A 12,859-nucleotide genomic window follows, 5' to 3' on the forward strand; every position below is an offset into this window, starting at 1 on the left:
CATCCCATTGAAAATGGCAAAAATATATAAGTGAAGAAAATGATATTTTACTATATGGAATTAAACATTTTTTTAATTTAGAGAAATATTTTATACAATTAATTCTAATTATTAATTATAAGATCAATAGAAGCAATTTATATTTGACACAGTTCAATAGTGTTATACTAAGTACAGATTTTGGCACAGAGTTATATTGCATGTTTGTGAAATACTTATGAAAGCAGGTAATGTGAACAAATAAAGGTTTATTTATAAAAACGTAGCATTGGCATTGAATTCAAGGACAACTGCAAGTTCAGATAAACGTGCTGTCCCTTGCTCTAAAAAAAGTTCAGCATTATACTCTACATTCATAGTGTTCTAAGCAATGCATAACTATGGACATTGAAAACAGTGTGTCTCAAATATGCAGTTATCTGTGTGAGTTTAGGTTTAACTTCAAGGTTATGTTACCACTAAACTACTTGTTAAGATACAAATTTTGTCACAAAATAGCCACTAGAATGTTTCTATCGCTTAGCATATCACTTTTAATGTAGCTTATTCTGCATAGTCTACTTTAAAGAGTCAAGGATAGAATAAAGTGTTTCTCTGTATCACATGGTGCAACTCTATTCTGAAGGCGGTCCTTCAAAATATTTACTGTCAACAGTAGACAGGAGTTTTCAGTGAATGAGGGATACATCAGATACAGTCATAATGTCTGTTATTTTTGTATACATATTAATTTGTTTACATCCCTGTTTTGGATGCCATGATATTTGTTACTGTTCAGGAAGGATTTTTATTTGCCGGGAACACAAGGTGGACCATATTCCCAAAGATATCCCAAGAAATTCTACTGAAGTGTAAGTACTGAAAATAAACTGTGATGAGTTGCAAAGAATGTTGGTAATTTAATAGTTGGTCGTCTGTAGATTATAGAAAAACTATACATGATTATTATGTGTTCTCTATAGCATTCATCTGTTTAAATGTTAAATAAACATTGTGATCTTAGGTCAATCTTAGTTGAACAACTCTGTGATCTTAGGTCAAACTTAGTTGAACAGATGTAACTTGTGTTTAAACATGTAATTAAATGTTGCATAAAGCATTTGATTTTATATTTAGCTAAATATATGAAAGGCTATCAAAACTTCTCTTATAAAATAGCCAAAAAAGTAATTAATCAATATTTTCTTTATGTGTGGCAATATTTTTTTGTGCGTAGCTTATTACATGCCAGTTGTGACAATTGTATTAGCATGTAAGTGATTTTATTTTAAATGAGCCTGTAAGTTTGATTAAAAAAAAATACTTTCTGTTTACAGCTAAAGCCACAGATTTATTCCCCTACAAATATGCATCGCCAAAAATACTAACTAACAAAAAAAGTACATACAAAAAAAAATAAAAAAAAATTCTACCTTAAAAGAACAAATATTTTAGTGATTTTTCTATCTTTGGGAAATTAGGAAGTGCTAAGATTTATTTCACCATAAACAGACACATGGCAACTGGCTACAATAAATTATGTGTTTCAAATATATATTTTACCACAATTAAAGATACAGTCAAGAAGCTTCACTAAGGAGACAATACACATTGTAAGATAAATTTGATTACTGTGTTCAATTCAGTATTAGTGGGAAATTATCCATGGGAAAAGGTACATTGTTTCATTTTGTTTTTTTCATTAATTTATACAAGAACAATTATGTGTCAAAGAATGACATATTAGAATCTGAACATTTTCTCATTTCCATTTAATTTTAGGCATCTCACCAGAAATAATTACAAGTGAAGTCTTTAATTTTCTTGTCATTATTTGGCAGCATGATATAACAAATTATTTTCAATCAGACAATAAACCATACATTTTGAAAATCCTCATAAGTCCAGTTGATTTTTCAATATACTAAGCCTGTAGTTTGATCTCTGTATTTTTTTAAAGAAATTAATATATTTGTTTCTGTTTTTTGATCAGCTCATTAGCTTTTACTAACCTAGGAATATAGTAAATAGTTTAAGTACTAAATTATAAGAATGCAATAAAAGGTTGAATAATAAATTCATCTGTTATTAGGATTAAATATTGATTACATTACACAGACTCCATCTTAACAATGTTTACAATGTTTTATCTTAAGTTGTATTTTCCTTTGTAGAAGAGATCTGTTCATTCAGATATTTTCATTAGACATTTTAAACATTTGAAAATGGCTGCTTGCCAAACTTTTTCCCCTCTAAGTTGACCCAAAAATTACTTAATTTAAGATGTTTTTTCTTTCTTTATATCCATTCACAATTTTTGATTACATAAGAGAGTAGATCTACACTTCCTCTTTTATGAATACAATTTTATTTCTTGAAGACTTGTTAAATTTGGATGGGATGATGATTAATCAGAAACAGCTTCAATTGATTAATGCTGATTAATATTATCCCATAACAATGTGTATCTTACAGAGACAGGAAACCCAACATTTATTTTCTTCAGGATTCAGGTGGATCATACAATTTGAAACAACTTTCCAGTTTACTTATAATGGACTAGATTACAAGTGGAGCGCTAATTTATTGCATTCCCGTAAATGGTACGCTGTGGAGTACTTGGACGCGTGTGATTGTCCTGCATGAAAATCATGTTTTTCTTGAAGGATGCAGACTTCTTCCTGTACCACTGCTTGAAGAAGGTGTCTTCCAGAAACTGGCAGTAGGACTGGAAGTTGAGCTTGACTCCATCCTCAACCCGAAAAGGCCCCACAAGCTCATCTTTGATGATACCAGCCCAAACCAGTACTCCACCTCCACCTTGCTGGCGTCTGAGTCGGACTGGAGCTCTCTGCCCTTTACCAATCCAGCCACGGGCCCATCCATCTGGCCCATCAAGACTCACTCTCATTTCATCAGTCCATAAAACCTTAGAAAAATCAGTCTTGAGATATTTCTTGGCCCAGTCTTGACGTTTCAGCTTGTGTGTCTTGTTCAGTGGTGGTCGTCTTTCAGCCTTTCTTACCTTGGCCATGTCTCTGAGTATTGCACACCTTGTGCTTTTGGGCACTCCAGTGATGTTGCAGCTCTGAAATATGGCCAAACTGGTGGCAAGTGGCATCTTGGCAGCTGCACGCTTGACTTCTCTCAGTTCATGGGCAGTTATTTTGCGCCTTGGTTTTTCCACACGCTTCTTGCGACCCTGTTGACTATTTTGAATGAAACGCTTGATTGTTCGATGATCACGCTTCAGAAGCTTTGCAATTTTAAGAGTGCTGCATCCCTCTGCAAGATATCTCACTATTTTTGACTTTTCTGAGCCTGTCAAGTCCTTCTTTTGACCCATTTTGCCAAAGGAAAGGAAGTTGCCTAATAATTATGCACACCTGATATAGGGTGTTGATGTCATTAGACCACACCCCTTCTCATTACAGAGATGCACATCACCTAATATGCTTAAATGGTAGTAGGCTTTCGAGCCTATACAGCTTGGAGTAAGACAACATGCATAAAGAGGATGATGTGGTCAAAATACTCATTTGCGTAATAATTCTGCACTCCCTGTATATATATATATATATATATATATATATATATATATATATATATATATATACATATACAGTATCTCACACACCCTTCACATTTTTGTAAATATTTTATTATATCTTTTCATGTGACAAAACTGAAGAAATTACACTTTGCTACAATGTAAAGTAGTGAGTGTATAGCCTGTATAACAGTGTAAATTTGCTGCCCCTCAAAATAACTCAACACACAGACATTAATGTCTGAACCGTTGGTAACAAAAGTGAGTACACCCTTAAGTGAAAATGTCCAAATTGGGTCCAAAGTGTCAATATTTTGTGTGGCCACCATTATTTTCCAGCACTGCCTTAACCCTCTTGGGCATGGAGTACACCAGAGCTTCACTGGTTGCCACTGGAGTCCTCTTCCACTCCTCCATGATGACATCACGGAGTTGGTGGATGTTAGAGACCTTGCGCTCCCCCATCTTCCATTTGAGGATGGCCCACAAATGATCAATAGGGTTTGGGTCTGGAAACATGCTTGGCCAGTTCATCACCTTTACCCTCAGCTTCTTTAGCAAGGCAGTGGTTGTCTTGGAGGTGTCTTTGGGGTTGTTATCATGTTGGAATACTGTCCTGCGGCCCAGTCTCTCCGAAGGGAGGGTATCATGCTCTGCTTCAGTATGTCACAGTACATGTTGGCAATCATGGTTCCCTCAATGAAGTTTAACTCCCTAGTGCAGGCAACACTCATGCAGGCCCAGACCATGATTCTCCCACCACAATGCTTGACTGTAGGCAAGACACACTTGTCTTTGTACTCCACACCTGGCTGCTGCCACACACGCTTGAAACCATCTGAACCAAATAAGTTTATCTTGGTCTCATCGGACCACAGAACATGGTTCCAGTAATCCATGTCCTTAGTCTGCTTGTCTTTAGCAAACTGTTTACGGGCTTTCTTGTGCATAATCTTTAGAAGAGGCTTCCTTCTGGGACGACAGCCATGCAAACCAATTTGATGCCATGTGCGGCGTATGGTATGAGCACTGACAGGCTGACCCCCCACCTCTTCAACCTCTGCTGCAATGCTGGCAGCACTCATACGTCTATTTCCCAAAGACAACCTCTGCATATGACTTTGAGCACGTGCACTCAACCTCTATGGTCAACAATGGCGAGGCCTGTTCTGAGTGGAACCTGTCCTGTGAAACCACTGTATGGTCTTGACCACCATGCTGCTGCTCAGTTTCAGGGTCTTGGCAATATTCTTATAGCCTAGGCCATCTTTTTATAGAGCAACAATTCTTTTTTTCCAATCCTCAGAGAATTATTTGCCATGAGGTGCCATGTTGAACTTCCAGTGACCAGTATGAGAGAGTGTGAGAGCGATAACACCAAATTTAACATACCTGCTCCCCATTCACACCTAAGACCTTGTAACACTAACAAGTCACATAACATTGGGGAGGGAAAATGGCTGATTGGGCCCAATTTGGACATTTTCCACTTAGGGTGTCCTCACTTTTGCTGCCAACAGTTTAGACATTAATGGCTGTGTGTTGAGTTATTTTGAGGGGACAGCAAATTTACACTGTTATACAGGCTGTACACACATTTATTCAGTGTTGTCACATGAAAAGATATAATAAAATATTTATTGAGAGGTGTATTCACTTTTCTGAGATACTGTATTTATGTGTGTAGGGTTTGTTTTTAGCTGTAGATATATTCACACCATTCTGACTATTTCTAAACTGCCATAAGCAGAGTTGTGCCTGCCCAGCCCAATACCCAATATACTATGCACCTTAGCTGGGGGTTGTTAAATCGGAGCTTGATTAATTGGCCCCTTTATGTTTAAGGGATAATAAAACAAAGCCCTTCTTGTTTCCAATCAGAAATCCCTTGTGTTGTATTCTCTGGTCTAGGAATAAGTATTGCCTTTGGGAGTTTGTCAAACTAACCTCTGATAGCTATCAAAGTAATCCAAAGAGCAGTATCTGAGTGCTGCCATAAAGATAGTATAATTTCAAAAATATCTTAATAATCTATTTTCAGGTATCATTAGCTTTCTAAATAAAGGCCACCAAATGTGGAACACGGTACCTTTTTCTTTGCATCCTCTTCAGCATAAATATATAGCTCCAGGGAAAATATGTTTTAAATGTTGGGGGTTACGTTCCAACTTGTCAAAGACTTAAAATTAAAATTTGGCTGGAGACAGAGGACCTAGCAGTGGAGATAAAGACTTGCTACCATTTTTATTATATATTGTATTTGGGGGTACTCAGTTTCAGGTTTCTCCCTAACTACTGTTTGTCTGCCCTAAAAGTAGTAAATAAGTTAAGGATAGAGAGTGTCTAATGGGTGGTAAAGCAATACATAGTATTTTAAAGAGCATTCAATTTTAACAAGGGAAGTTCTACTTTTTGCTAGTATTTAAAAAAAATGGCTTTACTGATAATACCTAGACCAGGAGGTAAAGAAACCATTCCCTACCATTACTGTGGATCATTGTTTTTATTCTTAAATAAACTGATTTTTATGACTGTTAAACTAACTTTACTGATTCCTGCCAAAAAAATTAAAACTACTGTACAGCTATTAGTGAACAACTTCCTTTGTTTTAATGACAACTTAAGCATTTTCAGCTGTTAAATTTCCTTTTGATTTGATCTATTATGCATGTATGCATTAACCGGTCTATTTTGTTTTCAAACAACTTAGTACATGTTCAAGTTATAATCAAAGCTCATACAGAAACTTCCATCCTTAATATTTATTGCATACAACTTTGATCAGATGAACTTAAAAAGCTTATTCTGTAAACATATTTTTTCTGTGAAGTTATTGTATATCGACACCAGTAACATTTTTCCTGTTATTTAAACAATATAACTTAGAAATTGAGTCAAATTGCAGTCATTTAGTATAAATGCAAATAATCCCACATTAAAAGAATCACTCAGGTGTGCTAATCTCAGGAGTTAGGATATTGCGATCGTGCTAACTTCTTGTCCCCATAGACTGTGACCGTGCTAACTTCTTCTCCCCATAGACTGCGAAAAGGCCTTATTAGTTATCGCTCACACACTAACCCAACGCTACACTAGATCATCAACTGCATTAAAGCTGAAGGTGCACTAGGAATACTGTACATTCCTATGTTCTTCATACACACACACACACACACACACACACATATATATATATATATATATATATATTCATGCCTATATATCTTTATGAATATATATATATAAGATATATGAAGAACAAATGCATTTTCAGTATTCAATTCTATTAGGAACACATTAAAACATTTTAAAAATAAATACAAATGGCATTACATGTTTAAAGGTATTTGACTGGGAACGGCTCATAACAAAAGTGTATGTGTGTGTGTGTGTGTATATATATATATATTTGTGTGTGTGTGTATTTATATAAATGTGTATATATGTGTTTATATGTGTATATCTGTATTTATGTGTGTATAAATGTATGTATATGAGCACATACATATTTACACATCTAAACACAAATACACACATATACACACACAAATATATATATATATTTATATATATACATATATTTATATATACACATGTATACATACACACATACACAGACATATGTGTGTATATATATATATATATATATATATATATATATATATATACACACACACACACACATTGGAGCCCTTTCTAGTAAAAAAACTTTTTTAACAATGTTACAATGTTACAAGTATATATGTGTTTATATGTGTATATCTGTATTTATGTGTGTATAAATGTATGCATATGAGCACATACATATTTACACATCTAAACACAAATACACACATATACACACACAAATATATATATATATTTATATATATACATATATATATTTATATATACACATGTATACATACACACATACACAGACATATGTGTGTATATATATATATATATATATATATATATATATATACACACACACACATTGGAGCCCTTTCTAGTAAAAAAAAAAACTTTTTTAACAATGTTACAATGTTACAAGTTGTTTTATTAAATAGTGTATATATGAGTGTAATACTTAATTTTAATATGACTGACGTTTTTTTTTTTAGAAACATATTTTAAAATAAGAAGGGCAAGGCAAGGGTTAATTGTACTGTGTTTAAGTAAAAATTCAGAGACTTGTTTATTAGTGCTTGTATTAGCTGTCCCTAGAATTGTAGAGTCTGAGGCAGTGATATACACATTTATGTACAAAAATACAAGTACATTTGCAGAAAGAGAAAGACTGCCAGGCTCTAGAGAGAATATTGTACACAAAAATTGAGTGAAGAAACTGAAGTAATTGTCTCTTAATGCTTAGTCATACATACTAAATAACTTTATTGGAGAAAATATACATAAAAGTCCCACCAGACTTGTACACACACACTGTTAAAAGTAGCTTAAACTCAGTATTGTAATAATAATTGATATAAGTAATAGTTATTAAAAAGTCAGAATAACAATATCTGATACTGTTGCTATCTAGTGGTAATATATAATAGCCTTTTCATAAGGTATTACCACTAGAGTAAGTATCAGGTAATTTGCTTATTAGCTATAGCATATAGGCTTTTTAATTTGCCTGCAATGGCTGGTAACTCAACACATTGTATTATTTATGTAGCAGAGTTAATATACTGTATGTAATAGTGAGGCAAAGTTTCAATATATAATATAATTGCTGTCAGTAGATAAAGGTTAGAGCCCCTTTCATAAGGTACTACCAAAAATCCAATAGCAGACAATTTTGTTCTTAACTTTTCATAATATTGATTGGATTGCCCACTTAAATAATGTATCTGCAAAAAATCTATATATTTTAGCTTGATGTCTTGTGAGGTATTGCCACTAATCTTAGTGTTAAGTGGTTAGACTCTCAGCTATAAAATATGATTTTGTCTGCAATAACTAATGGCACCGCTATTTATCTGTTAGAGGAGCAGGGTTGTGCAGAGACAAAGTAGAAATATTTGATATAACTGCTGTTAAGGTGGTAATATATCATCAACTTTATATAAGGTATTACCCTGAATCTGTTATATCAAATAGTATTATTCACAACTTGGTTTAATTATCAGCTGTAATGTGACATTTTGTCTGCAGTGACTAATAGCTGCGTAAGTTTACACTTTATATATCAGAGTTGTAATGAGACAAAGGAATCTATTTATCAAGCCGTCAACCGCAAATACGCTGGAATTCCGCAGCGTATTTGTGGCGAGCCTGATTTGCCTTAGTTATCAAACCCTACAAACCGGCAAAAGTAGAATTTGGTGACGTAACATACGATCCGCCGGACTCAGTCTAACACAGATCGATGCTTACGTCACTACAGATGTTCCGAGCGCAAGTTCGGCACAATCTGACTACTTTTGTAAGTTATCAAACTACTACCAGATACGCTCGCCACTATTCTGGCCCAGCGTACCTGGTTTTCAATCCGCCGCCCTGGATGCTGTGGATGCCATAGGAATCAATGGGAGTCGGAAAGCAGCGAAAGCTTCTGTTTGCTGCTGCCCGATATCCCATTGATCCCTATGGGAATGTTTACACCTAACACCCTAACATGTACCCTGAGTCTAAACACCCCTAATCTGCCCCCCCCCTACACCGCCGCCACCTACATTATACTTACTAACCCCTAAGCTGCCGCCCCGACCCCGCCGCCACCTACATTATACTTTTTAACCCCTAATCTGCCATCCCTACACCGCCGCCACATAAATAAAAGTTATTAACCCCTATCCCGCTGCTCCCAGACCCCACCACAACTAAATAAACTTATTAACCCCTAAACCGCCGCTCCAGGAGCCCATCGCCACCTACATTATACTTATTAACCCCTAATCTGCCGCCCCCTACACCACCGCCACCTACATTATACTTATTAATCCCTACTCTGCCCCCCCTACACCGCCGCCACTATATTAAATTTATTAACCCTTAAACCTAAGTCTAACCCTAAACCTAACACCCCCTAACTTAAATATAATTTAAATAAATCAAAATAAATATTCCTATCATTAACTAAATTATTCCTATTTAAAACTAAATACTTACCTGTAAAATAAACCCTAAGATAGCTACAATATAACTAATAGTTACATTGTAGCTAGCTTAGGGTTTATTTTTATTTTCCAGGCAACTTTGTATTTATTTTAACTAGGCACAATAGTTATTAAATAGTTATTAACTATTTAATAACTTCCTAGTTAAAATAAATACAAATATACCTGTAAAATAAAACCTAACCTAAGTTACAATAACACCTAACACTACACTATCACAGTGGCGTAGCGTGGGGGGGGGGCACAGGGGAGGTTGCCCCGGGCGCATAATTATGGGGGGCGCAAAGCACTTGGTTCACAGCCTTTACCAGACATTAGACAGTCCCAGACTCCAGCGGTGCTTTGGCAAGCAAAGGGAACAGGGAGGGAGGATAAACATTCTAACAGGCGCCCTGCTGTTCTGTCTTGAGTCTCAAGCCAAGTGTGAACTTCAATTGTCAGTCAAGCGATGCCTGAGAGTCTGTGACTGTAAGTGTAATCATACTGTTACCTGCTGACTAGCGTTGGTTTACGTCACTTAGCACGGCGGGTCCACCGTCCAGTCTCCTCCCACTCCCACAGCGCAGTTCAGGAGGGAGCAAGAAGTGGAGGAAGACTGTCTCTTCTAGCGCGTTGTGCCGCCCCCGACTTTAAGGTAAATAATGTGGGAGGATAAAGGGATGTCGGTGGCTGAGCGGCCACCGTGTATGTTACGATGTGTATGTTGCTGCTTAGTTTGTCTCACTGTCTCACAAAAATAAAACACTAAAAAAAGGGAAACAAAGGTCTGACTGGAATCATGGAATGTTCTTTGGTCATGTGGTAAGGAACTCATAAACCGAGCCCCCCCCCCCCCCCGCCACACACACAGTGAGCATACTTGCAGCTTGCTCCTGCTTTTAATAAAATAAAAAAGCACCAGACTTCTCTCTTCCCATGAGACAGATATAAGATAAATGTTGCAAAGTTAGTGTAGCTGAGTCTGGTGCTTTTTTTATTTTATTATAAGCAGGAGAAAGCTGCAAGTATGCAGAATAAACATGTAGAAAAAGGGTAGCAAATAGAATAACAAAAGAAACACACAGACAGATGATACCTTCTTTTATAGGGAAAACAATTGCAGGCTTAATTCTAAAAAAAGATATCTTATAACAGAAAAGATCTGAAAGTACAATGCAGGAAAACGCAGTGTTAGAAGGTGGCAGAGATACTGATAACTGATGCCAACCCTATTGACTGCAATATATCAACCACTGCCATAGCATGTAAAAGTTATAATATAATAATTATAATGGGTTAGGGGGGCGCAATTCTTACCTTGCCCTGGGCGCTGACAACCCACGCTACGCCACTGCACTATCATTAAATAAATTCCCTAAACTAAATACAATTAAATACAATTTAAAAAAAAGTATCTAAAGTACAAAAAACAAACACTAAATTACAGAAAATAATAAAATAATTACAAGATTTTTAAACTAATTACACCTAATCTAATCCCCCTAACAAAATTTAAAAGCCCCCCAAAATAAAAAAAATTCCTACCCTACACTAAATTACAAATAGCCCTTAAAAGGGCCTTTTGCGGGGTATTGCGCCAAAGTAATCAGCTCTTTTACCTGTAAAAAAAAATTATAACCCCCCCAACATTAAAACCCACCACCCACATAAGCAACCCTACTCTAAAACCCACCCAATCCCCCCTTAAGAAAACCTAACACTAACCCCTTGAAGATCACCCTACCTTGAGAAGTCTTCACCCAACCGGGCCGAAGTCCTCCACGAAGCCAGCAGAAGTGGTCCTCCAGACGGGCAGAAGTGGTCCTCCAGACGGGCAGAAGTCTTCATCCAGGCGGCATCTTCTATCTTCATCCATCCGGCGCGGAGCGGGTCCATCTTCAAGACATCCTCTTCTGACAACGGCGACTGAAGAATGATGATTCCTTTAAGTGACGTCATCCAAGATGGTGTCCCTTCAATTTCAATTGGCTGATAGAATTCTATAAGATAATCGGAATTAAGGTATGAAAAATCCTATTGGCTGATGCAATCAGCCAATAGGATTGAAGTTCAATCCTATTGGCTGATCCAATCAGCTAATCGAATGCAAGCTCAATCCTATTGGCTGATTGCATCAACCAATAGGATTTTTCATACCTTAATTAATTGAAGGGATGCCATCTTGCCATGAATTGAAGGGATGCCATCTTGGATGACGTCACTTAAAGGAACCATCATTGTTCAGTCTCCGTCGAAAGAAGAAGATGCTCTGCGTTGGATGTCTTGAAGATGGACCCACTCCGCGCCGGATGGATGAAGATTGAAGATGCCTCCAGGATGAAGACTTCTGCCCATCTGGAGGACCACTTCTGCCCGTCTGGAGGACCACTTCTGCTGGCTTTGTGGAGGACTTCGGCCTGGTTGGGTGAAGACTAGTGATGTTGCGAATTGTTCACCGGCGAACATAGAGTAAATTTTGACCCTGTATCTCACAGTCTGCAGACACATTACAGCCAATCAGCAGCAGACACTCCCTCCCAGACCCTCCCAGCTCCTGGGCAGCAGCCATTTTAGATTAATTCTGATCCTGCATTGTTAGTGAGAGGAGGGACAGTGTATCTGCTGCTGATTTTTTAGGGAAATTGATAGCTAGGCTAGTGTATTCAGTGTCCACTACAGTCCTGAAGGACTCATCTGATCTCTGCTGTTTGGACAGCACCCCAAAAAGCACTTTTTAGGGCTAGAACATAAGAATTTTTATTTTTTTTGCCTGTGTAATTTTGTCTGTGAAACATCAGTCTGCTAGTGTAATCTAATTGCAGTTGCCTGCCTGCAGTGCCACCACTCATATCTGTTGTAACAGTAGTGTAAATTTAAAAAAAAAAACTTTTTTGACTGTGAAACATCAGTCTGCTAGTGTAATCTAATAGCAGTTGCCTGCCTGCCAGTGTGTGTGCCAGGCTCACTTGCCAACTAGTGCCACCACTCATATCTGTTGTAACAGTAGTGTAAATATTTTAAAAAAAAAACTTTTTTTACTGTGAAACATCAGTCTGCTAGTGTAATCTAATTGCAGTTGCCTGCCTGCCAGCATGTGTGCCAGGCCCACTTGCCAACTAGTGCTACCACTCATATCTGTTGTAACAGTAGTGTACATATTTAAAAAAAAAACTTTTTTGACTGTGAAACATCAGTCTGCTAGTGTAATCTAATTGCAGTTGCCTGCCTGCCAGCGTGTGTGCCA

At 36.8% G+C, this 12,859-nt stretch overlaps 1 protein-coding gene across 2 annotated transcripts in view; it reads left to right on the plus strand.

Annotated features, from left to right (window-relative positions):
- The first annotated feature begins 387 nt into the window (after nucleotides 1–387).
- The window catches only part of LOC128657795 (follicle-stimulating hormone receptor), a 626,230-nt gene continuing 613,758 nt past the window's right edge, over nucleotides 388–12,859 (plus strand). For both annotated transcript variants that reach the window (XM_053712211.1, XM_053712212.1), the window contains exon 1: nucleotides 388–851. In XM_053712211.1, the coding sequence (XP_053568186.1) occupies nucleotides 676–851 (176 nt within the window). In that variant the 5' untranslated portion in view covers nucleotides 388–675. The remainder of the gene's footprint in view (nucleotides 852–12,859) is intronic.

This window comes from Bombina bombina, chromosome 4 (genome assembly GCF_027579735.1).
Source record: "Bombina bombina isolate aBomBom1 chromosome 4, aBomBom1.pri, whole genome shotgun sequence".
NCBI lineage: Eukaryota > Metazoa > Chordata > Amphibia > Anura > Bombinatoridae > Bombina > Bombina bombina.